The sequence below is a fragment of the Sparus aurata genome, chromosome 1, assembly GCF_900880675.1.
Source record: "Sparus aurata chromosome 1, fSpaAur1.1, whole genome shotgun sequence".
NCBI classification, from domain to species: Eukaryota; Metazoa; Chordata; class Actinopteri; order Spariformes; family Sparidae; genus Sparus; species Sparus aurata.
The window spans coordinates 8,858,058-8,883,061 of NC_044187.1; the positions used below are offsets into that span (position 1 = coordinate 8,858,058).

The window sequence follows — 25,004 nt, forward strand, 5'->3', positions numbered from 1 at the left end:
TGACATCAAGAGGAAGTTCTGCATGTTCAGTGGTCCGTTCCGTCCTCCTCAGACTTTATTATATGTAGACTGCGGTTGATTTCAAGATCAGAAGCTGAGTGACTACGAAACAGCCATGTTGTCGACAGAAGTTAGATGTACGCTCATGTGGTTGATCCTCTACATCTCAGGTACGACTGTTGTTCTTTAATAATGATGAATTCACAGATTAAGTGTTACACATAATATTTAACCACAGACCGATTAAAAAAATGTTTAGCTGATGAAGGTCTCTGGGGACGAGCGAACAGCATCTGTGCCTTGAAAGGCTCGTGGGTGGATCTGCCCTGCTCTGCTGGAAAACACACCTCGGTCAAGGTCTGGTACACCGAGGAGCAGGTCGACTACCAAGTCGACCAGAAGGAGATCTCTGCTCATGGTGAACGTGTGACGTACAACACGTCTGAAGGGAGCAACTTCACTCTAACCATCAGAGATCTCACTGAGAGTGATGAGGATGTTTACTTCTGCAGAGAGAATTCAGGAGAGAGGACAGAAAACTCGCGGCCCGGAAGAGTTCAGCTCCATGTTGCAGGTACAGTGGCAGATATTCATCTTCATCTCAGGTGAACAACTGACAGCCATCATAATGAAACTCCTCCAGCTGATTACTTACATCAAGACAATTGTTTTTTGGATTATACGTCATCGAAATGAAGCATTATCTATTTGGAAATTAAAACATTTGGATACAGAAATCTGAACGGGGGGAGAAAGTCGGGGTCGGATTTCTTGTTTCGTTCAGCTGACATATTAAATTCACAGAGGGGGTTTAGGATATCTCTTTATATCACTCCATAAATCAGACAATACTGTCAACAGCAATAAAAATATAACTATTTTCACCATGTTTTCAGAAATGAAATGTGATAGAAATCAGGCTTTGATTGATATGTGAACAAACCTTTGGCAAAAGTTGGTAAGTTTATGTAAGTGCTACAGAAGTGGAGACTCTTCAGTCTGAGGAAGGATCTCAAGAAGATGGTCTGTAAAACATAGTGAACTGGGTTCATTAAAACAATTACTTTTTTTATTACACATTTTCTGAATTTCTGAATGAGGCATGATGTCGTAAAAATGCAGAAATTTGGATTTATTTTCAAGATCATCTGAAACAGTCAATGAATACTTGCTTCACCTAGTTGACGTTCATTTTGGACATCTGTTTTTATCAGCCATGAAAAAAAGCTATTTTCTTCAAGTTTCTAGGAATAAAATGTGATATAAATCAGGTTCTGAATGATATATGAACAAACCCCCTTTCGTGAAGCATCTTTTATTCTTTTCCTCCTCATCGTCTCAGACCTGCAGGTGAAGGTGATTCCCTCCACAGAGGGACACACAGTAACACTGATGTGCAGCAGCAGCTGTCCTCTGACTGAAAACCCTGCAGCCTACATCTGGTACAAGAACAGAGAGTTTCTCTATGAGGACTGGTCTCCCTGGTACCAACAGCTGGTCAGCAGTGAGGAAGCAGTCACATACTCCTGTGCTATCAAAGGCTACGAGGATCTCAGAGCCCCTCAAGTCTCAGTGGGTGAGTGACAACCAGTAACTCCTTATCATGTTAGAAAACCTTTGTCAATCATACCCTGGAGCCTTAAATTATAAACCTTTTGAACTAAAGTCGCTGCGTCTCACATGTATTTTTGTCCAGATTCTGTCACATCAGCCTGCTTCAGTGTGACCTATGCTAAAGGGAGAATGTGTTCTTATAAGCAGACATCAGTGGATGAGCCCTGCTCCATCACATATCCAACAGGTGTAGTTTCTGCAAACCTCCACAAACAAACAACTCCTCTCACACCCTGACAGAACAAATTCACTGGGCGGCCATTCTCCTCTGACATCATACTCAGGGCAGGAAGCTCAAATGTTGTGCTGCTGTGTCATGTAAACGTGGGAACTCTTACAAATTGTTAACATCTCACCACTTCCCCACTGATGGCCGCATTTCAAGCTAGTGCAAGATATCTGAAAACCCATTCAACCACTTCCTAGCTAACATTACCATTTGATTACATGCAGTGCATTTCACTCCATGGCTTAAATAAATGCGTACAAGGTGTATGTTGACATTTTAGGATAAATTGATGCCTTACGCATCATTGTCATTTCATTACTTCTTGATTGTTTGACAACAGCTAACGATAGCAGCCACGTCCTAGCACACATCACCTTATGATACGATACCAAAGGCGAAAATTAACTATTAAAAAAACAAAGAATATACATTTAATGTGTCATGTAACACTATCAAACAGTAATGTTAGCTAGGAGGTAGTTGAAGGATAGCGTTAGCTGTTGTCTCACGAAGCTAAGTGGTTATTGAATATGTCGTTTTACTTTGAAATATGGACCGATGTCCCTCCAGCGTTTCACTCTCCATTGTCTTTTCTGCTGCTTATCAATAATAATAAGAAGTGCTGAAATTAAAAATGTTTAAACGACTTTCAACCTGAAAGATTTGAGCTTCCCACCCTGAGCTGTATTCCTACAGAGAAATATGGCCGACATGTAAATATGGTCTATGCCTTTCGGAGTCACAGATTCATTTCGTCGTACAGTTTAACATGTTATAAAAATAGACTTATTGTTTTCTAACAGATGTGCACATTCGACAGACTCCAACAGAGAGCTATGTCACACTGATCTGCAGCACCAGCTGTCCTCTGATTGACCCCCAAACTGCCTACAGGTGGTACAGAGATGGAAACCTGTACAGGTACATTGAGGCTCAACATTTTTCAGTGAACACTTTCTCCGATCCAAGATTCTCCTGTGCTGTAAAAGACCACGAGGATCTGCTGTCTGATGGCATCTGTAAGCATGAACCAATCTGACAGTTATATTCATGCAAAAAGTCAGATATCTTTATTTAAGCTTCGACGTGAATTTATGAGGTTTTTTTAATCTATATTTCAGGTCTTGATGATAAGAACTGTTGGAGTGTGGATTATGTCAGCAGGAGAATCTGCGCTCTGCAAGGCTTGTCCGTGATGATTGCAAGTAAATACTCGCATCCTGACAACCAGCCGCCAAAATCCAAACTATGGTATAAAATAAGTGGGAAGGATGAAGACGGAGAGCTGATTGAGGCTGCGGGTCGCGTGGAATATCGCGACCACGTGAAGAACCGCCACGTCCTGATAATTAGAAACCTGAAGAAGAATGACTCGGCAGAATACAGATTCAGCCTCCGACGAGGTGGAAAACAAAAAAAGGCTGATTTGCCGGGAGTGACTTTGGTTGTCACAGGTACATCTTCAGACTATTATATTTTTAATAAAAGGACGTGCTGCATGTTCAGCACATATTCACCGTCCAACACAGGTGCCAGGTTAGTGAAAACGGTGGATTATGTGCCAGATTATATCTTGGACTTCGCGGAGTCTCCTCGCTGGTCGCTTGACAACAATTCTCAGCCAAGAAATAGTCCAATACACTTCTGCTTTTATACAGATATAAAAACAAAATTAACATGATTAGATAATGATGATTAGATCATTTGTATCACATTAGTGTGTCCATTAGGCTAATTTACTATTCCAAGACGTGTTTCCCCTCAACACGTTGCCATGGCATCGCATCACTAGCAAGACATTTGATTATTTGTGTTTATGTGTTCTCCCCGAACAGCCTAATTACTTTACTGAACATTTGCTTTAACCAAGCAGCACTCGCTGACGGTGAGTGTGTCCAGTGAAATGATTGCAAATAACTGAACTGGTAAGATTTAGGCACCAAACTTTACCTGGCTCGGTTTATAAAATCATCACAGTTCGGGTTGAGAAAAGTCTGTGATGTTGAGTCAGTAAGCTTAAAACAAAAGTGAAAGTAAGTCAGTGTTAGCTTTCGGTTTCACCCGGGACATGAACACTGATCTCCTGAATGAAAGTCCTGTCTGAAGAGTTAATTCTGATATGATGATGTGATCAACTGTGAATGTCTGTTGTCTTATAAATTGGAATAGATGCTGATTATTAAGACCAACTGGGGACATCTCTTATTATAATGTGTACGTGATGTGGGTCAGTTTGGTCAAATGACACAGAAAAGTTTCAAACTTCCAGTGACATCTCTTTTACACTGAGTAAGCTATCAAACCGTCTTTCAGGTCTGAAGGTGATGATCACTCCCTCTGCGGTGGTGACAGAGGGTCAGAGAGTCACACTGACCTGCAGCACCAGCTGTCCTCTGAACACAAACTACACCTGGACCTTCAACAGTCGACCTCTGAACCTGCCAGAGAACCAAAACAAACAGCTGGTTCTGGACCCAGTCGGCAGTCAGCATGCAGGAAACTACTCCTGTGCTGTCAAAACCCACATCAGCTCACGTGAAAGCACTCTCACAGTTCGAGGTGGGCATGGCCTTTTGTTTTATTAGGCGTTAACAGACATTAGAAGCACTTTTGCAATAACAACTCGGGTGTTTCAACAGGAAATAGCACACACACAACCTCCTGTCTCCTTTTTATTTGTCCAACCACTAACACAGATCTGACATCCATCTCTCTGCAGCTCGAGGGAAATCCATGGTGATAATAAACGCAGTAAGACTGACAGTTGTGCTTCTGATCCCGATTCCTTTACTACTCTTCCACCTGTGGATGAGGTAAAACATTTTCTATTTAGGAGCCTTTACCTGTACTTCCTGTAATCGACGTCTTCTTACTGGCTACATGGGTTCACAATAGTCATTTGCATTTGGATTTGTCCGTCCAAAACAAATCCAGGACGAAGACGACGCCGACCTCCACCGCCAGGTCTGATGACAGAAGAAGAAGGTGAGCACAGAATCTGGAATCTAAAAAACAGCCACGTGTGTGTTTTTCTCTGTTTTTTCCTCATCTTCGCTGTTTTCTATGCTCTGCAGATCGACTCGTCAAAGGAGGACATCTCGTTACCGGTCTTGAATCCTGTGAATGCAGCATGGAGGAAAGCTAAAGCAGCAGGAGGCAGTGGCGTGCACAGACTTTTTGAAGGGCAGGGGCGAAAAGAAGGGCACTTTAGCATGCGTTTTGGCTCCATAGAGGGCACTTTAGTGTGTGTTTTGGCTCCCAAGAGGGCACTTTAGCACGCGTTTTGGCTCCATAGAGGGCACTTTAGCGCGTGTTTTGGCTCCCAAGAGGGCACTTTAGCACGCGTTTTGGCTCCCAAGAGGGCACTTTAGCGTGTGTTTTGGCTCCCAAGAGGGCAGTTTATCATGTTTTAACCAGCCAAGGGGGTAATTTGGCATACTTTTTTGGCTCCCAAGAAGGCACTTTAGCGCACGTTTTGGCTCCCAGGAGGGCACTTTAGCGTGCGTTTTTCAACAATTGGGCCACTAGGGGGGGCCACTACCCCCCACCTTGTGCACATCACTGGCAGGAGGACTCTGAGAAATGTCCGTCTTGGTATTAATCTACAAATGGAACTGAACACTTGTTTAGGTCCCTTCTGGCAGAGAACGGTTGAAGCGCTCAAGACCTGAAGAGTCCTTGAGATGTGCAGAAAGGGGTGCAACAAAAAATTAGAAGGTTGGACAAAGTCCTAAAACTAATCACAGTCAACCATTTTTCTTTTTTACCTTCAGTTTCTTGTCGATGTTTTTGAACTTCTTGGGGTTGACTGAATACTGTACATTGTTTTTGATGGTTAGATCTGTGGATGAGCAATCACGTGTTTAAATGTTAACCACAGCGAGATGTTCATCATTTTGAGGCATTTTTTGTGGTCAGTAAGCATCTGCGTCATTGATTCACTGTCAGGTTTGTTTTGCTGAATGGTTTCTATACATGTGAAACAAATAAATAAACACATAAATACATTTGGCTATTGAATTCAAGTGAATTCTGCATAAAGTGTCCTGGTGATCTCTGCGGAGCGATGACACTGAAGATCGTGAGGAGATAACAGCGGTGACTTCAGAGCTTCCTGCCAATGGCATCAAGATTTATACAAGCAGGACCTTAAGTAAACGTTCTCAGAGACGTGTCAGTCACTCAACAGCTAAGAGAGAGGAAGGAAGAGAGATTTCAAAATTAGCCATAGCTGCCTGCTGTGCATCCACCATCTTTACTCCAACCATCCTCCTCAGCCTTCGCTCTGTTAAAAGGTGGTGAGGTGAGTTGCGTATTATAATGTATATGCACGGTATTAACACAAACTGTTGTTAAATAGACGGACGCACACTCTGTTATTGAATCAGTTTTACTGATTAGAAAACTGGAGGACAGCAGCAGCCATGCCGTCGTCAGTGGCTGTATGTGTGCTGCTGGGTTTCATCCTGCGCGCCTCAGGTAGGAGTTACTGCTTTCCCCGTCTCACGCGATGTTGAGCTGTTACCATGTGAGGTTGTTGATCTGATTATTAACTGTAGAAAACATTGCATTTCATCATATCACACTATCTCTAATGAGATTTTAACATTTCATACGTTTACTGCACAGTTTCATCATGCCAACATCAATTATTCAAAGGCATAAATCTGTCCGGATGTTTGCTCATGAAGTCTTCTGTTAAAGGGTTTCGGGGAGAAGAAAACACCACCTGTGCCTTGAGAGGTTCATCAGTGCATCTGTTCTGCTCCGCTGAAGATCCCCCTCACAGGATGAAGTGGTTCACTGTGCACAAGAACGACTCCAGCTACGTCATGAGGAGGCTCTCCACAGACCAAAGTCGTGTAACGTACAACACGTTGGACGAGAGTGACTTCACTCTAACAATCAAAGACCTGAGAGAGACCGATTCTAAAACGTATTGCTGCAAAGAGAACACAGACCAACCAGAACTCTGCTGGAAGCACAGAACTGAACTCCGTGTTGCAGGTACAGTGGCTCTGAAGAAATAACTCACAGAATGACATGACATGAATTCTTACTTTTCTTCCTCATCATCTCAGACCTGCAGGTGAAGGTGATTCCCTCCACAGAGGGACACACAGTAACACTGATGTGCAGCAGCAGCTGTCCTCTGACTGAAAACCCTGCAGCCTACATCTGGTACAAGAACAGAGAGTTTCTCTATGAGGACTGGTCTCCCTGGTACCAACAGCTGGTCAGCAGTGAGGAAGCAGTCACATACTCCTGTGCTATCAAAGGCTACGAGGATCTCAGAGCCCCTCAAGTCTCAGTGGGTGAGTGACTTTACAAAACCTCTTGCTTTACAGTTCAGACTTGTACATGTACATCATGGTGTTTGTGAAGGTGGGGAAGTAAAAAAGCAGGATTTTATCTTCATTCCATGCACTGCGGTGTCAGTTTTGCAGAATTGCATTTTTGCTTCAGTATGCACACTGACTGCATCATGTCCACGTGCAACGTCATTCCAGCGTGATTGTTCATTCGTTCCGCAGACGTTTCAGAAAATCCCTATTTAAAGAGTTTTAAACAAAAACAAACCAACTACGGGATGAATCATGAGCAAAGAATGAAGGACTACTCATCCCATAAACCACTGCAAATGATTCCCTTCAAGTGACTTTAACCCGCCTGTTTGATCACATCTCTGACAAAACGCAGCCTGTCAGAGAGGGAAGTCATGGTCTCTCTGTGGTTTGCGCGATAACAGCGAGCGCCACCAATCAGAGACCTGCGCGTAGTGCAGAGCTCCTCCATGTCGGTGCAGATAAAAACATTTTTCTTAAAATCGAGGGTGACCTTTGTGGCCTTTACAGGAGCACGCGCTGTCCTCTCTCAATCGCATGGCTCATTATAAGTCTATCTTGGATGGTTTTGACATTATGACTGATCATCAGCATCGCTGATTCAAAATATGAGGGGGATATTCATGCTTTTAATCTCTTAAAACTTCATACAGTCCAACATTTTCCTTTCAAATGAGTTAACTTCCCCTTTACTTTGCCCTCATTCATTAAGTGCCACTACAAAAAGTCATGAAGTCACTCTGGTGAGTCAAACTGGCAGGGAAATTCATAGAGAGAGCTTGAATGTTTAAATAAATATATCAATTTAGTGCCAGTGTGTTGATAATATCGTGCAGGAGAAGGTGACTCACTATGTTCCTCTATCGATTCTCCTACTTCTAAGAACATTCAACTGGACAGATCTTATGCCACGTCAAGTTGAACAATGAAGAATACTGAATTCTGCTTCTTTTTGTCCAGATTCTGTCACATCAGGCTGCTTCAGGGTGACCTACGCTAAAGGGAAAATGTGCTCTTACGCGCAGAAATCAGAGGACGAGCCCTGCTCCATCACGTATCCAACAGGTGGAGTTTCCAGAACATTTACAAACGTACAAACACAATCAAATTCATCACAGTGATGGATGAGACGTGTTTTTGTCATCTCCCAACAGAACTACGTGCTCAGAAGACTCCTGGGAAGGACTTTATCACATTGACCTGTAACACCAGCTGTCCTGAGGCGGACCCTCACACTGCCTTCAGGTGGTACTGGAACAGAGAGGCGTACGGTCACTGTGAGAATCAGGATATCACGGTTTTCGGCCCGTCTTTCCAGCGCTACCGCTGTGCTGTGAAAGGCCACGAAGATCTGCGCTCTGAGGAAGCCTGTGAGCATAAAGATCATTAGCCGTTCATATCATTAGTCTGCGTGCTCGAAGGGGGTGTCGTGAAAACAAAGCGCCCAAAAGTTGTACATGAAATATTATAGTAATTTGTTAAAACAGTTGTATCTGATGAATAAATGTAGGTAAGCATCAAAACTAATTTTGGATCAATATTCAACCTTTTTTTCTTTTGACAAATAGAATTTCTTAAGTTTCACAATAAAATGAATTAATCTAAATATCTGATGCAAAAATCTGATGCAGCGTGCGATCTGCAACGTCAGCTAGCAAATACATGTAGTGAGCAAGAAGTAAAATATCAAAACTGGACTAGAACACATGATTCAGGTTATTCTTAACATTATTTCTGAACCTTCAATGTAATGAATGTAAAACTTGTTGTTGTGACTTAAAATTGTTTTGAAAATCAACTTTGTCCACCAGTTATTGCATAGTATGTAACATTTCCGCATTTCGCTCTCAAAACGATCTTTGTTCCATATTTTGTAGAGGTCAGAATCAGAATTCCTCTATTAGTCCCGCAAACTTGTGTGTCACAGCAGCCAAATGACAGTTCAATAAAACAATAAACAATAATAAAATTGTAAAAAAATAAACAATATAATAAAAAGTTAAGAAATAGAAATAAACTTGAGTATACATTGTATGTACAAATATAAACTGTGTCACTATAAACAGTGTGAGCAGTTTATTGTTATGAATAAATAATAACTATGGGTATGAAAATTGCCCATTTAGTTGTGTAAGAAAACATTTTGTGAGTCTTTTCTTCATAGTTAATAAGCTCGTCAACCTTTACTACTTATTCATTCCAGTGTAGTGTGCCACAGAAGGGAACATTTCAAATATGAATACAAAAAAAAAAAAAAAAAGGTGAGACTGGTTAAAATCCCAGACTGCCTTATACTTTCTTTATTTCAGGTGTTGGTGAAAATGATTGCAAGAGTGTGAATTACAACACCAGGAGAAGCTGTAAACTGGAAGGCTCCTCGGTGAGCATGTCAAGTGTGGAGTCAAAATTATCTAGTTCCCTACCATGGAATAAAGTAAAGAGACGTGATGAGAAGCCTGAAATCTTGAAGGAGAAGGACGCCGGTCCTCTGGGGTTCCATGTCCACGCTGAACAACGCAGGCTGACGATCAACAACCTGACGAAGGACGACTCAGCAGAATACATATTGATACATGCATGGAGTCATAGAGATCTGTCTGGTTTATTTGGAGTGACTTTATTCGTCACAGGTAATACTTCAGCTTGAATATACATTCGCAGCATAACACTTCAATACGGTGCATACAAGTGATCTAATGGTGGTGCGCTTCCAGAAATGTTTTTTTTGCACAGTGTTCTCAAAAGTCGAGTTTATCTTAAATTCCCCTCAGCACAATTCACTTCCAAGGATAAATGCTGGTGATGCACGTTTCTGAAAAAGACATGTTGAGGGTTGATATTTGATGCATTGTAATTTTGAAGGTCCTGTTTGTGAGAAAAGCAGATTTTTGAGTCTCATTCACAACTTTTCAAGCGTCCGTACTTGACACGCTCAAAAATCAACTTTTCTTACGATTGGAACCTTTTAGTGTCTTTATGTTCCGCTTTGTGTCGTGACAAAGTTGCGCCTACGGGCTTGCATTGTGCTTTTTATATTGTTTAATTCTACAGAATACATCATGCATATTGTTTTCTCTCTGAAATAATCAGCTGTTTTAATGAGTATGTCGTTTTCATGTGGAGTAAGGAACATGTAGATGCACAACAGCTTCAACAATGTCCGTATCTTTCAAGGCGTGCAGGTGACGTTCACTCCCTCTGCGGTGGTGACAGAGGGTCAGAGAGTCACACTGACCTGCAGCACCAGCTGTCCTCTGAACACAGACTACACCTGGACCTTCAACAGTCGACCTCTGAACCTGCCAGAGAACCAGAACAACAAACACCTGGTTCTGGACCCAGTCAGGAAACAGCATGCGGGAAACTACTCTTGTACTGCCGCTGCCCCCCAAAACGTCACCTCCAGTGAAAGGACTCTCACTGTGCTGCGTGAGTATGGCTTTAAAATAGCAGTGACGTTTTTAAACAACTGGAACGGCCTCAATCTTATTAGAACTGTGTGACTTGAATCTCACCATTAACCCGCTCTTGAATCAACAGAATGTAACTTCCTGGAGAAAAGATATTTGATTGTAAAGTCTGATCCCCAGATCAAATAAAACCTGCGGATGTCACGCAAGAGTCAAATATCTTTATATATATCTCTATCTTTCTCCGGGAAGTTACATTTCGTTGCTTTAATCTGACTTTAATGACATGTATTTGTAAACTTATCTATGTTCTACTGCACAAAAATGATTTCAAAGGATCTATGTTATGCTAGAAACGCGTCAGTTTTTTCATACTGTCCACCACTGCAGCTCTGTAATTCCCCCTCTGTTTGAAAACACTTTGTTTAAGCTCCTGTCCCTTTAAGGCGCCCCCCCCCCCCCCCCAGCAGAATACCAAGCCTCCTCTGATTGGTCAGCTCACACACGCCTGAGCCAGCACTGCTAACAACATCGGCGCGGTGCCAAACTAGTCGCTTGGCATAAATTCTACAAACTATTGACATGGTGACGTAGTGTGATGTCACAAAGTCACGGAAAAGTAAAGGCGGGACGACTGACGAGGCGTTTCAGGAGCAGTGTTTTCTGTGGGAGGGAGGAGCTCCTGTCGGTGTTGGTCTTTTTTAACTTTAAAGCGCTTTTACGCGCACAAGAATTGATGTAAAACACTGAATGAAAAGTTAAAAAAAGAGTCTTACTGTTTTGTAGAATGTTAGTCTCTGTTTCTTCTTCGCTCTCTCCAGCTCTGGAAGCCGTGTTGATAATGAATGCAGTCAAACTGACTCTGTTAGCTCTGATTGTTCTATTTCTCATCTACCTGGCGATCAGGTAAAAAATTCTAAAAGTCTGACGTTTTCATATTTTCAACTTCCATTTCTCATATTCAAAGTCTTACACTGACTCAGTAAGTCAGTATTAACTTGTATAATATGACCAAAATCCAGGAAGAAGAGAACTGGGACTCCCGCTGCTGAGCTCACTGACAAAGTGCCTGAAGAGGTGAGCACAAAACCTGAGACAGAATTTAATGTGTGTATGTGTGTGTTTTTACTTTACTATCATCTACTTTCTCTGCCCTTTCAGACGGATCCGCTGTACGACAACATCGGACTCTCGGCCATGAATCCTGCAGCACAGGCAAAACCAGCGGAGCAGCAGGAAGACGCTGTGTAACATCAGGATGTTCGTTATCTCTGTTGGGTGCAGATACAACGTCTGTCATGTTCATTTAGGTTGAAATTGGCAAGACAGGTGTTTTTAGCACTGCAACTGAAGGTCACAAAAAGCATAAACATGTACAGTTATCCTTTCATATCTAGTCCCTGCTCCAGCAAACACCGGCGGTCGGACGCAAGGATCTTATCTAGCGCAGCTGAATAACACAGTCATGAAGGCCTGAAGCCAATGTTTGTCAGATGATCTTATTAACTTCCTGTGAAACAAATTAGAGAATTGTTGCTCACTCTTGCGACCGTTAGAAAAAACAATCCTCGCGGTTGTTTTTTTGTCATGATCATGTATTTTTCTTGCTATATTTTATATGTTTTAATGGTGTGTTTATCTTGTGATTCTAATTTGTTTTGTCTTTTTCTGATATAATTAAAGTTTTCATATATTTTTATATAGTAGGACTTTGTACAGTGCTTGCTTGCTACCTTACTCCCCTGTATCTCTTTTACCATAATGTTTCAAAAACACACTTTAATATTAAATCAAACAGTGATTTCTTTCTTTGACTTTTTTTTTTTAACTCTCGGCCACTAAAGCTGTGACATCTGTGAGGTTAGACTGACTGTACTGTATATACGACAACTATCTGTACCAAGAGGGGCAGAAGAAAGGCTGAGATGTGAACCTCCAAAAGCGTTTTTTAGTTAGAAGTGCTCAAGTATTATTGACAACTGATCCCGCAAAAAACTGGGCTTTCTTTTTCCGTCCATTACCGATCAAAAAGAACCAATAATGGTCAAAAAGAACACCTAAAACTAAGTACTTACACACTCACAAACACACACATACCACAGACAAAAGGCAGCATGACAGCACATGCTTGTGTTAGACTGGATGACACACACCCTCTGCTACACCGTTCAATCCAGAGTGCTAGATTTGTACACTGTGTTCCCAGAGAGCAAATAACTAATTTACTAACTAGCTTATTGTTTAGATTGAAAAGGCTATTAACAGAAAGAACTGACAATCATATCTTCAGCTGTCAGGAAGCATTCCCCCTGTTACAAAGGCAGTAGTTTAATGACAAAGAACAAATTGTAAATAAAAACAAATGCATGAAGGTTTTTGTAAGACTACAATTTTTTTTTGTACCTTTTCTCAGTGGTGAAAAACATCATATATCATATATATCACAAAAAATAAAAAATATTATCAATACAACAAGGTGTGTTTATGGTCCAATGAAATCAGTTATGTCAGCAAGGACATATTGTTCCAGCAGTCTGCAATGTTCAAAATGAAAACTCATAAATATATGATACTTGGCCTTTGTGGTAGAAGTAAGTAACAGTAACCTAATTATTCTATGGAAAATCATTTCTGCCAAAAATATGGATGAATAAAAACAGGAATGAAAAATAGGAATCCCTTCGAAAAGTCATACTTATGAGATAAAAAGTAAAGTTATACAAAAAGTCAAAATCGTGAGATAATAAATCATAATTCTTAGATTAAAAAAGTTATGATAATGAGTTTAAAAAGTTAGAATATTAGATAAATGTCTTTTTAATTTTCAATCTCATGGTTTTGACTGCTTATCTTATAATCATGACTTTCAGCTATGAATGTAGAGCTTTTTATGTCATTATTTCATAATATTCCGTAATTATGATTATTAATGTCATAACTCGGACTTTCTATTTCGTGATTGTGATTATATATCTTGTAATAATTACTTTGAGGATATAATTTGGACTGTTTTTAATATCATAATTTTTTTATCTAAAGTTTTGACTTTTTTAAAATAATATTTATGACATAGCAAGGGATTTTAATTTTTTTTTAATTTCTATTTATTGATTTATTGATTTTTCTTGTCTTTGATGGCATTAATGAGCTTCCATACTCAAAAAATCTTATTGAAAATCAGTGGCATGATCACGAGCACAGCGTCCCACAGGCGGGCTTTTTCGTGAACGTGCACTTCCGTTGCTGTCTGGAGGGGGGCGGGGCTTAGAGGGAGGCAGAGCTCGCAGTGGAAACAGAGCTCGACACAACACCGGAGCCACCGCTGCTTTCTGCGATCGGATCGTTTCAACAGCGCCCTAATAAACCATGGACGGCAGAGGCTACGGTTCAGGTAGCTATACACTAACTACTTCTCATCGTACTGATGTTTTATACCCTCACCTATGCTGCAAATACAGTAACCATGGCTTCCGTTAATGGTCAGAAATTCCAATTTAGCCACATGCTTTATTAGCGTGAAACATAGGCCCAGTGTGTTAGCTGTTAGCTAGTTCAGGTAGCTAACGTTAGCTTCCCCGTAACGCATAGCCGGCTGTAGCTTGCAACTAGTAAGTGTTAGGTAGTTGACTACACTGTCCTTGTTATCATATATACTGTGTAGGTAATTTCAGTGCAAACTAAGAAAGAAGTAATTGCACGTCAAGCCCGTTTGCTAATAACAACGAACTATAGCTAGCTGGGTTAGCCGTTTCGCCACCAGGCTTTTCCATTGCTAACATGCTAGCATAGCACACTGGGAGGCCCATTGTTTCGGTTGTTAAAGGGCGTGTTAAATGCTTTGCATAAGTTGGCTTCCCAATTCTGTTAAAATGGAGGCAGCGTGGCATTAGCAGACTTTTAATGCAGGTTAATAAAATGGCCGCCTCAACAAATATGCTTCCAAAACTTACGTCGGTTGAACATTAACGTTACCTTCACAAACAAACATAGTTGTGAAATTAGCATCAACATCAAGTGTAGCCAGTAGAACAGATGCACTGACTGAATCTTAAGTTGGAGAAATACCAGCCAGCTTACTATTGAAGAATTGAACACTCATTTGAAATCGTTCACTCATCATTAACCTGCATGTTCAATGGACTCTTCTTGCTATTTCTGAGGAAAATGGTCAAAATCGGCTGTTTGAATAGTTTGAACACCAGCTTCTGTTACACCCCAGGCCGCTTGTACCAATGCATTCTCTCCTTTTGTAGGTTACTCCAGTTGGGGAGGTGGAGGAGGAGGAGGAGGAGGAGGATCAGGCAGCAGAGGTGAGGAAAGACCGAATATTCTCCTGCACTGCACAATGATAAAATGACACCCCACTTTTATGCTCTATTGCAGGGCTGCAGCCAGCACAATGTTGTTGTTGTAATTTCAAGTGAAACCAGAGCTAAGTGATACTGAGTTAAACATGTGACAGTAATTTGGGCCTATTTAAAGCACAGAGGGATAAAACGGTCTTGCTGTGAGGGGACAAAAGAAGAAAATAAACATTGGGGAGATGATGATCAGACACTTTTCTCTTCAGTCACTGTGCAGATTAGCACTTAATAAATTCTGTTCTATTATGAGCAGATGAATTGCTAATTTTTTTAATCTTTCAGATGTTGATTTAATAAGTGTTGGTTTTACTATGATCTGTTACTATAGTTAGTAAGTGATCTGATAGTGATAAGTTTCACATCTTTTAATTTCCCACTTAACCAGGTTCTGGTGGTTTTGACCTGTATGGAGGAGGTTACAAGGACTCGATGTCCGGGCTCGGGGGCTATGGAGGAGGAGGAGGAGGTGGCGGCCACATGAAGAGAGGTCTGTCTGGAGGTTCCCTGTTGTCCTCAACAGGCACACATGCAGATGCAGTCATTGCCAAGATTAACCAGCGCCTGGACATGCTCACTCAGTTGGAGGCTGGAAAAGGGTCTCGGGGTGACAGGTAATAACGTTATATCTTTTACAATTCATCAGTCAGATACAACATCCACACGTCCATGTCAGTGCAAGTGCTACATTTACTAGTAACGTCCTTTCATTCAAAAAGAAATAGTAGGGGTGTCACAATTCTCCAAATCCCCAATCCAAATTGTTATTTTTAATTGTAAGGTCATAGTTTGTTTCAGTTTAAACTTTTTTTTCTCAACCCTGAAGACTATGCCTTTTGTTTATCACATCTGGATTATATTGTAAAAATACTGTTAACCAAAATAAAGATTTGAGGGTTCAACAAAAATACCACCCTTCAGGAATTCAACAAATAAACCAAAAGATTGAAATTTAGTTCTTCACCTGGTCAGGTTTCTCAAATCTGTCTCAGGTAAACACTCTTCCCAAACAGATAACTGCATCTCTAGATAAAATACACCCAGTTATTCAGACGAGAACGATCTGTGCAGCTGCAGGTCACCAGTGTTTGTTTGTACAGCTAGGTTTGGGTGGAAAGGGGGAAAATACTTGCAGAATTACCGATCATGCTTTTGATTTCGATAACTTAAATACAAAACTCATTTTAGATCAGTTTTCAAGTTGGAATTGAAATCGTGACACCCCTAGTAACACAACATCTTATTTGTGGCATGTAGTTGGTTGAGAACATTGGTTGATAAAGTAGCTGTATGCCCGAATAATATCCAACCAATTAAATGTTGTATTTAGAGTCCTCTCAAAAGGTATTGCTGTAAATGTTGATTCATATTTTCGTGTGATATAAAAGATGCTCAGGCCTTTGCATGCTAAAGGTGATTTAAAGTCAAACATGTCTTGAATAGTAGTAGATGGTTCTGTAAAGTACATGTAAACAAAGAGTATAGCGTATGTCCACGTGGTTGGAAACTCAGTATTTGTTTTAGACTTGTCAGGTTGCTAGAGTGAGTTGGACAGTTTTTTTTTAGCCTGCTGTGGCATTAACTTGCACCTACACTCGGCATTGGTGGATATGAGTATGCCTTTATGTCCTGTTTGATGAAAAGGGTGTGAGTTGCTCACCGGCTGCATTTGAATGCCCCAGCATCCGAGGAAGCTTTCATTTGTGCCCATTTGCCATGTTGTGGTTTGTCCAATTGCTGGGAAGAAAATGTTGTTGTGATTCTTCAAAGCCCAAGGCGTCGTGAAAATGCATGGCCACTCATTGGAGGCGTAGACCGACTTTTCCATTCGTAACAGATCGACATCCTTGCGCATGAAGCCAGTCCATCTTTACCCAACACTCGCTGAACGTTGCCTTTGTCTTGACTTGTTTTATTTGTTCATACCACTTTGTTTCTCTCATCCTCCATGTGACCTAACCCTGTGTTCTGGCTTTAGGTTATGCAAGAGAGATGAGTTTGCAGGTGTAAGCTTGATATTACCTTCAAGCCAAACTGTTAATTGAAGGCTGCCTGTGGTATCTGCAAAAAACACTCAATGAAAAAAGGCCCAATTTATGTTTCATCCCCTTTCTAAAGTATTTACCATAATTCAGTCACATCCCAAGATGTTTCACCTCTTGCGTCTGTCTCAAGACATCACTGGTTCCGATGGACCACGCTCATGTCTCAGGTTTCACAGCCCAAGAAACTGCATTTCTTCTAATCTGCAGAACACTGTTTGACCTCCAACAGAGAATGTGGTTGGAAGAGATTCTGTAATAACTTAAAATGATAAGAAAAAATCATGATTTATAAAAGACCACACGCGGGGTGTAAACTTGTTTTGGATCATTCATTTCTGATCTAATGTGGTTTCTGAAATAAAGCTGGGAGTGACAAGAAAAAATGAAAGGAGAAAGCGAGACCATGGAGGAGAAGGAAAAGCAGGTGGAGAAATCCAATCCTGACTGCCCTCCCTGCCTCCCCTGCTCTCTGCTCTTCTCTATCAACCCTCTCCCTCCCTCCCACAGGTATGACCAGTACGAGTCATTCGACTCGCGCTCCTCCGCTCTCACCTCCTCCCGAGATCTCTACAGATCTGGCGGCAGTAGCTATGGTTATGGCGATGGCCGTGGGGACAACATGCTGCTGGGTCAGCGAGGAGGCTCGGGCTTCGGAGGGGGAATTGGGCTAGGGGGAGGAGGAGGCTTTGACAGCCCCTCCTCTTCCTATGGAGTCGCTAAGATGCGACAGAATATCAGGGACTCCTTCAGCAGTGCCCAGGGAGGAGGTTCTGGAGGTGGAGGTGGAGGATGGGCTGGAGCCGGCCGACGTTCCCCCAGAAGGGGTGGAAGTACCGGGGGCCGAGGAGCTGGAGGAGGTTTTGGAAGCCGCAGGTCTGACCCCACTCCATTAGGCGGAGGTGGGCGGGGAAGTGGTAGTGGTGGCCAGTCCCACCGCGGCCACTCTCCAGGAGGTGGTAGAGGCAAGCTCCCATCCCTCCTGTCCAACCGCATGTACCCTGAGAGTGGGGGCTTCCATCAGGGTTCCATTCAAGGGCCTCACGACTTTCCTGGGAGGCATTTTGGAGGGGGCCCACGGGCTGGCCGCCAGCGAGGCCGAAAGAGACCCCTCAACAAAGTAAGTACCTCCAGCCAAATAAGACCTCCTCAGACACTGGGCACACGTTTAGCCCTTTCTGATTCCCTCCTTTTGTGTTTTCAGCCAACTGGCAAGTCAGCCTTAAGTGCTAGTGCCTGCTATGTGCCATTTATAGCAGTTTGTGACAAATATTCCCCAACACATCATACACATATCTTGCCCCTCTTACTCCGCCCAGCCCTTATTTGATGTGGTCAGAAATGCCACCTGGAACTGCCCTTTTTCTACAGTAATGGCAAGTGACAACCCTCCCTGCCCAGCTCTTTGTCTTTGTCTCTTTTTTTTTTTTTTTACCTGTCGGGTTGTTGAATGGTTTCACACCGTGGATTTTATTTTGATTTCTTTTTCTTTTGCCCCAGTCCTGGGTAGTCTTAAGATGAGGCTTACACTACTGATGAGTATACGCCCAGAGAAGGAGGATAATAAGCATTAAGTTTAAAGTTCACTCACATGTTAAGTTCTCGTGTTTTTGTCAGAAAATGTGTTTGAGTGCAAATTGATTTTGTGGACTGTAGCAGGTGAAACCACAACGTGATGTCCAGAAGAAGAGAAAGCAAACACCAACTGCAGGTGATGAGCCAGAGTCAAAGATGAACAAGACTGAAAGTTCAGGTTCAGAAGCTACCCAAGGTACTTAAACAAATTCTTTGTTGTCAGTGGGGGGGGGGGGGACAACATTTCTATGTCTGTCTTGGTCTGATTTGATTGTGTTCTGTTTCCATAGAACAAGCAGAGAAGAATGGCGACAGCAGTGAAACGAAGCCTGATGCTGCTGTAAGTATATCGAGCTCATTGGCAGGAACTCTTGATTTTCTTTTTTATCTGGCCTATGACGTCTTATTTGTGCCCATATTTGGCTACATTATCTCTTTCCCCATGAATAAACCACTTGATTTAATCAAACAGCACTATCTCCTCAAATGTATTCAATGAGTGTTATTTAAATGGAAATGCAAGTAAGGGTGACATCATATTGTTCTGTAACTGCAGCAGTTGTCTAAAAGACTCGCTGACAGAGAAGGCTGAAATAAATACTGTTGTGTGTTTTCCTGTAAAAGGGCGTTTTTCATTTTCAGTCGTTGCTTTGCACAGATTTGACAGGCACAGTCACGATGATTACGTCCAACAGAGGTGCCAACTTAAATGGTAGCCAAGGTTTATGCTGGGATTGATGTGATTGTAGAAACCAGCAAGAGCAAGCTAAATTTGGAAATATCTAACTGAAAAAAAAAATCCCACCCCCTCTCTTCAGGCCTCCCGCCAATGCCACTCTTCCAAATCAAACATGCACACTGCTCCGCTACATTGACTGCCCCGTGGCTCTCACTGGCCAGCTGGGAGATGTTTGCTATGTTTAACAATCTCTTAGAATTACTAGTTTCATAAATGCATAAATAAGAAGTCTGTTAAATGCCTCAATGACATAAATGCAAACAAAACAGCTATCTTGAACGTACCTCAGCTCAAAAAGGTTTTCCACCTTAAACAACATTAACGCGAACTACTAACATGGCTTTTTTTATTCTCACCGATTTCAAGCTAGCATTGTTAGCTTGGGAAACTTTTCAATTCATGTTTGACTACCACGGGGAGAATGCACACAGGTACAGAAAGGTGGGCCATCGAGTCATGTCACACAGGCCAAATAAAATGAGTGGATAGTAATTATAAGAAACCTGTGATAAGATTTTTTTACAAATATATAAAAAAAAAATGCGTCTAAAATATAATATTAAACCAACCACCAGCTTTAATGGCAGAAAACGTGTTGACTCTGTTTCAGGTCTAAGCTGGAGTTAGTCATGTCATTACGCTTGGACAGACGTATCCAAGCATCACCTGTTTTTCATAGTTGATTGGAATATTTTGTTAAAACCAAATAAGAAAGAAATATAACACAATTTTTAGTCCCCAAGAAAATTTAAGAAAAGTTGAGCACCCTTTTCTCAATAACGCAAGTAATTGGATACTTTCTTTTACAGGAGACGAAACCTGCTGCAGATGGAGATAAAGGTAAGCTTAAATACAGTTGCTCTTCTCTAATTTCTTATTTCTTTTTTCTCCTTTCATAACACACTGCTTTGTAAGTCTACCTCACTATTATCCTCCCATGAAAATCTTAGCATACCTAACATTTTCTTCTGTGCTTGTGTTTAGTGTCACCCAAACAGGATGAGAAGAAAAGTCCACAGGGCAAACAGACGCCAACCCAAGGTCAGGACAAGCACCCAAAAATGAGGAAGAGGAGGGGCTTCCTGGAAAGGTGAGAGGAGATTACCCAGATCAAGATTTACTGCAACATCTCATCTCTCTGTCTTGCTTTCTTAATGTTTGTCAGAGCACTTTATTGCCTTTTGTTTTAAAGTGTTCCACGGTGCATTTCATTGTAACTGAGCTCTAACGGAGTAATCAAGTTAGTTTTATATGTAATAGCAGCACCACAATTCCCTATTTTCCCCACGGGGTTCTTCAATCTTGCAGCAGTTATTTGGATTATTTATTATCAGATTGTGTTTCATACACTGATGTTGCACAGTGCTTCTTTCTAATGTGCGTTTTTCTTTTCAGGGTGATGTTTGCCTGCTCTGTGTGCAAGTTCCGTTCGTTCTACAAGGAAGAAATGGAAACTCACCTTGAGAGTCGCTTCCACAAGGACCACTTTAAGTTCCTTTCAGGCCAACTGTCCAAGCCCACTACAGACTTCCTACAGGTGACTTATCACACTTGGACATTCAGTCTATAGATGCATGGGATATGTGTTCTGTCAGTGGAATATGAAATCAAGAAAACGCAAACTGTCAGTCGTATGCTTTTGGACACTTTGTATTTTATAATTTGGGGTTAAATCTCAATGGGTGTGCTCATTGTTAACGCACTGAAATAAGAGTGTAGTTCTTTATGTAACGGGGCTTTACCAAAGTCTTGAATTTCAAGGACAAATCTGATTCAATTTCACTATAATCTTTGTTTATTTGTTCCTTTCTTGTTAATATCGTGCAGCCTTGCTTTTGAGTCTTAAAAGAAATAAGAACATGTTCACAATGGTAGTTTTCTTTCCAGGTTATTGTATAAATTGCATGATATTTTCCATTTTTGTCTTTTTTTACTGCAAAAGCAAACAATATAACTCCTCAGATTGAAGGAGACAAGAGCTGCCCACACAGGCAAAACTGGTTTTAACAGTTCATGTGTGAAATTTAGAGGTTGTGTTTATTTTTACAAGCGCAGCAGGGTCGCCATAGTTACTAATGAAACATTTGTTGCATAAAGTGTGAACCAATAAAAACGTTATGGTTTTGCTTTTTTTTAGGAATATTTGCAGAACAAGTTCAAGAAGACAGATCAGAGGGTTAGCCAGTTGGAGAACCACAGCGCTGCCATCTGCCAGATGTACAAAGAACAGGACCTCACCAGGGGTAAGAAGCAGCCGCAACAGGTGTGTGTAGTAAGAAAAGAGTTAATCTTGTCTTAGTGATCGCTTATCGCTGTTCCTGCTCTTTTCCTTGTGAAGATCTTGGCATGGAGCACTTCATGAGGAAGGTGGAAGCCGCCCACTGCGCAGCGTGTGACCTTTTCATTCCCATGCAGCCCCACCTGATACAGAAGCACATAAAGTCCCCTGACCATAACTACAACCGCAAGGTATGGCAGATAACCCAGAAATATAAAACTAAATGCACTGACATGAGAACCCTCCTCAGCAGTACAAGCAACCTGCCATGTTTTTTTTTCTAAATACATGTTTTGAGTGTGTTTGGCACCAAGTAATGTTGTTTGAGACATCCAGGCCTGGATGTGTAAACATTTGGAGTTTAAAGTGCATCACTGGTTAAAAAACTAATTGCCGTCAGATATTCCTTAAAATGTTGAGCCCTACATTAAACAGTGGCTCGTCAGCTGTGATTCTTTCTGTTAAAATGAAGACGCGTTGTAATTTAATGCTGTCGGGATAAAAACCTGACTTATTACAACATCACCATGTGTCCAATGCTGGATGACTTCCAATAACGATGGTTGGTTGTTGGCTGTTTTGCACTCTGTCCTGTGTTTGACCTGAAACCGTTCTCTCTCTCTGTGTTTCTGTCTCTCAAGGGTATAATGGAGCAGTCGAAGAGGGCCAGTCTTTCAGTTGCTCGCAGCATCCTCAACCACAAACTCATTGGCAAGAAGCTGGAGAGCTACCTCAAGGTATGTACACTGTTTTGTATCTAACCTTGGGCTTTGCAAATCGAAGGAACAGAGTCTGTGGTCACGTTGTAATTGCATGTGTGTAACCACAGTACAAGTGAGACCAGTAAACGCACCATCTTTGAAAGTCATCCTCAGTCGTTCACAAGTATGAATCGGGTCGGATAGGAGGTTCAACAGTTTGTGACCCGCATGATTGTATTTTTTTTTTATTTGGGGTTGTTAATGTTTCAAGGGATCATCAAGTGACAAGTAGAGATGAGCTTTTTGTGCAAAGAACCGTCTGAGACATTCATATGTAGAGACTTAAATCTAGCCGATTTTACTCCAACTGATCATTTAAAACAAAAACAGACAAATGTACTTAGAAATGTTCTCTTTATTGTCAGGGTGAAAACCCATTCACTGGTAACCAAGACGACCAGGATCCAGAGGACTCCATGGTGATGGACGTGTCTGAGCTGGAGTTGACCAGTGAGACGGCAGACAACCAGACGGACGCGAATGCAGACGCAGATGCAGATGCAGACGCAGACGCAGATGCAGATGCAGATGCAGATGCAGACGCAGACGCAGATGCACCAGTCAAGGATGAGCCAGTGGCTGAGGGAGAGACAGGCCAGGAGGCAGTAGAGGGTGAAGCAGCAGCAGAAGCAGAAGCGGTAGCAGCATCAGAGGAGGAGAAGATGGAGGAGGAGCCAGGCATGGAGGGAGAGGAGGAGGAGCAGGAGAATCATGAAGAGGAGGAAGGTTTTGAAGTTGGAGAAGAGGAGGAGGAAGAAGAGGGATATGTGGTGCGTGATGAGATCAACGAAGAGGGATTACAGGCTGAGCTGGATGAGGAGGAGGAGGAGGAGGAGGGAGTGGAGGTAGCAGAGGCTGAGGAGGAAGACAAGAATGATGAATGACTTTTGCACCCCCCGTGTGTGTGACACCTCATCCATAACATCTGTCCGGACCAGTCAGTGACCCCCACAGTCCCATGAACCCCTTTTTCATTTTCAGGCAAACTAAGAAATGTCCATACTTGCTCCCACCATTTTTACTGTTAAATGACTGAGTTTGTATAATTTAATTTTTTTGTTAAAGGAATAGCATTTTGTGATCTTTCTTGCCAAGAGCTACATGTGAAAACTGTTAAAAAGTAGTTGCACTAAGTAACTGTCTTATGACCTGTCTTTGGAGGTTTTGATGGACTTATTTTTGAACTTTGGAGAGAGTCTGTTTGTAGTCTTAATGCCAAGCTAATCACCTCCGTGCTCCAGCTCCATTCTTATTGCAGACATGAGCGATATCGATCTTCTCATTAAAAGTCTGCAAGGCAGCAATTCAGTATTTCCCACAATTTAGAAAAAATTAAAACTATTCCTCTTGATACTTTATTTCTTGTGCCTTTGTTCAAAGTATTCTTGGTTTAGATGAATTTGTTCACAATTGTTTAAGAAATCTTAAGTATTGTTAAGTTGAGAGATATTGTGTACTTATCAGTGCATCAGTCCATTGCCAGTGTTGATGGTGAATGGATGATTTTCCAACCCTTTGGTAAAGTCTGAAAGTTGGTGGGCTTTTATTCTACAGCTGGGGTAATTAAGGGGACTATCTGTAGAATAAGTATGAAATATTCATATCAGTCATGTAACAGTCTTGTTTCACTGAGTATGAAATAAATTTGTTGAATAAATCACTGTTTCGTTGTTTTGTGTTGATTAAAGTCAGTGTAAGAAGAGTTAAAACTGTAGTTTGACTGACCACCAATGATAAAGTCACTGTCTAAATGACAAAAGACAGAAGTTCAGAGCTTGGCTGAATTATAACTAAACACTCTCATTATGTTTAAAAACAGTTTGAACTTAGAAAGGTGGCAGGGTCCGCCAGATATAAGAATGAAATTGGTTTGTCTTTTAAGGCCATTTTATTTATTAAGTTTACTCAGTCCTGAAAACAAGACCATCTGTTTATTCAGTTGGTTCATGCATAGAGCCAGATATTTCCCTTCTGATTAAAATTCCTTCTCCAAAACTACATCGTGCACCTTCAAGTAAATTTAATATCAGATTCTTTAAAACTTAATCTCAAGTACTATTTGTGTGGGTGAAAAAAGTACAATTTAAACACATATTTAATATCTTTACTTCTGCTCATGTATCACCCCTGGATACTTTGTACAACACTGGTTTTATGTGCGTAAATATTAACTGAGGTTAGTTAAGAATTTGGGGATATGGGTTTATACATGCATGTGCATGGATATGCAATGAAAGTCCAATTAAATGTTTTGCATTTTTTTTGTGGACCAAAATTATTCACACAACACAAAATAAAAATTCAGATTAAACAATCAAGTGAAACAATAAAATATGCCAATATTCCTATCTAATTTTGAGCAGTGTGTATTCATCAGCAACATTTTTTTTTCTGCTTTCTGTAAAGAGTGTCAGCAGTAATAAAAAAATAACAATGGAAACTAATAGGAAGGCTGCAAAGTAAAGACGGGCTTTATTGACATTCTTTGTTATACTATTTATTTGTTAAAATAAATAATTTATTCTGATAGTCTTCCCATTTCCTCTTTCCCTTTCGTTCTGAGGACTGTGCAACATTTATACCACACCACACTTATGTGGATAAAAAACATGCGTAAGGACTGAAATTCCTGAATATTTACACGGTTATT

At 41.3% G+C, this 25,004-nt stretch overlaps 3 protein-coding genes across 3 annotated transcripts; all 3 read left to right on the forward strand.

Annotated features, from left to right (window-relative positions):
• Positions 1-5,031, forward strand: LOC115578746 (uncharacterized). Its single transcript, XM_030411871.1, has 10 exons — positions 1-170; positions 260-574; positions 1,343-1,576; positions 1,697-1,801; positions 2,647-2,862; positions 2,965-3,297; positions 4,157-4,402; positions 4,563-4,656; positions 4,778-4,828; positions 4,918-5,031. The coding sequence occupies exons 1-10, from the start codon at positions 116-118 to the stop codon at positions 4,955-4,957; spliced, it is 1,689 nt and encodes a 562-aa protein (XP_030267731.1). The 5' UTR covers positions 1-115; the 3' UTR covers positions 4,958-5,031.
• A 1,234-nt stretch (positions 5,032-6,265) lies between these two features.
• Positions 6,266-12,389, forward strand: LOC115578740 (uncharacterized). Its single transcript, XM_030411858.1, has 10 exons — positions 6,266-6,322; positions 6,548-6,850; positions 6,925-7,158; positions 8,149-8,253; positions 8,343-8,558; positions 9,498-9,818; positions 10,363-10,617; positions 11,420-11,504; positions 11,621-11,675; positions 11,760-12,389. The coding sequence occupies exons 1-10, from the start codon at positions 6,268-6,270 to the stop codon at positions 11,847-11,849; spliced, it is 1,719 nt and encodes a 572-aa protein (XP_030267718.1). The 5' UTR covers positions 6,266-6,267; the 3' UTR covers positions 11,850-12,389.
• A 1,448-nt stretch (positions 12,390-13,837) lies between these two features.
• akap8l (A kinase (PRKA) anchor protein 8-like) lies at positions 13,838-24,011 on the forward strand. Its single transcript, XM_030423861.1, has 13 exons — positions 13,838-13,989; positions 14,852-14,908; positions 15,348-15,573; positions 17,512-18,121; positions 18,658-18,772; positions 18,867-18,916; positions 20,125-20,155; positions 20,300-20,405; positions 20,711-20,852; positions 21,453-21,558; positions 21,654-21,784; positions 22,235-22,330; positions 22,720-24,011. Exons 1-13 carry the CDS (start codon positions 13,965-13,967, stop codon positions 23,236-23,238), a joined length of 2,214 nt encoding a protein of 737 aa, XP_030279721.1. The 5' UTR covers positions 13,838-13,964; the 3' UTR covers positions 23,239-24,011.
• Positions 24,012-25,004: the final 993 nt, after the last annotated feature.

What these genes read in the sequence shown, in the direction of transcription:
- LOC115578746 (XM_030411871.1), top strand. Translation starts at nt 116, where the DNA reads ATGTTGTCGACAGAAGTTAGATGTACGCTCATGTGGTTGATCCTCTAC. An exon ending in AGTGACTTTGGTTGTCACAG is followed by an intron (nt 3,298 to 4,156) that starts GTACATCTTCAG and finishes ACCGTCTTTCAG; the next exon opens with GTCTGAAGGTGATGATCACT. An exon ending in TCTGATGACAGAAGAAGAAG is followed by an intron (nt 4,829 to 4,917) that starts GTGAGCACAGAA and finishes TATGCTCTGCAG; the next exon opens with ATCGACTCGTCAAAGGAGGA.
- akap8l (XM_030423861.1), top strand. Translation starts at nt 13,965, where the DNA reads ATGGACGGCAGAGGCTACGGTTCAG. An exon ending in AGGAGGATCAGGCAGCAGAG is followed by an intron (nt 14,909 to 15,347) that starts GTGAGGAAAGAC and finishes CCACTTAACCAG; the next exon opens with GTTCTGGTGGTTTTGACCTG. An exon ending in AAACGAAGCCTGATGCTGCT is followed by an intron (nt 18,917 to 20,124) that starts GTAAGTATATCG and finishes TTTCTTTTACAG; the next exon opens with GAGACGAAACCTGCTGCAGA.
- LOC115578740 (XM_030411858.1), top strand. Translation starts at nt 6,268, where the DNA reads ATGCCGTCGTCAGTGGCTGTATGTGTGCTGCTGGGTTTCATCCTGCGC. An exon ending in AACTGAACTCCGTGTTGCAG is followed by an intron (nt 6,851 to 6,924) that starts GTACAGTGGCTC and finishes TCATCATCTCAG; the next exon opens with ACCTGCAGGTGAAGGTGATT. An exon ending in CTCATCTACCTGGCGATCAG is followed by an intron (nt 11,505 to 11,620) that starts GTAAAAAATTCT and finishes ACCAAAATCCAG; the next exon opens with GAAGAAGAGAACTGGGACTC.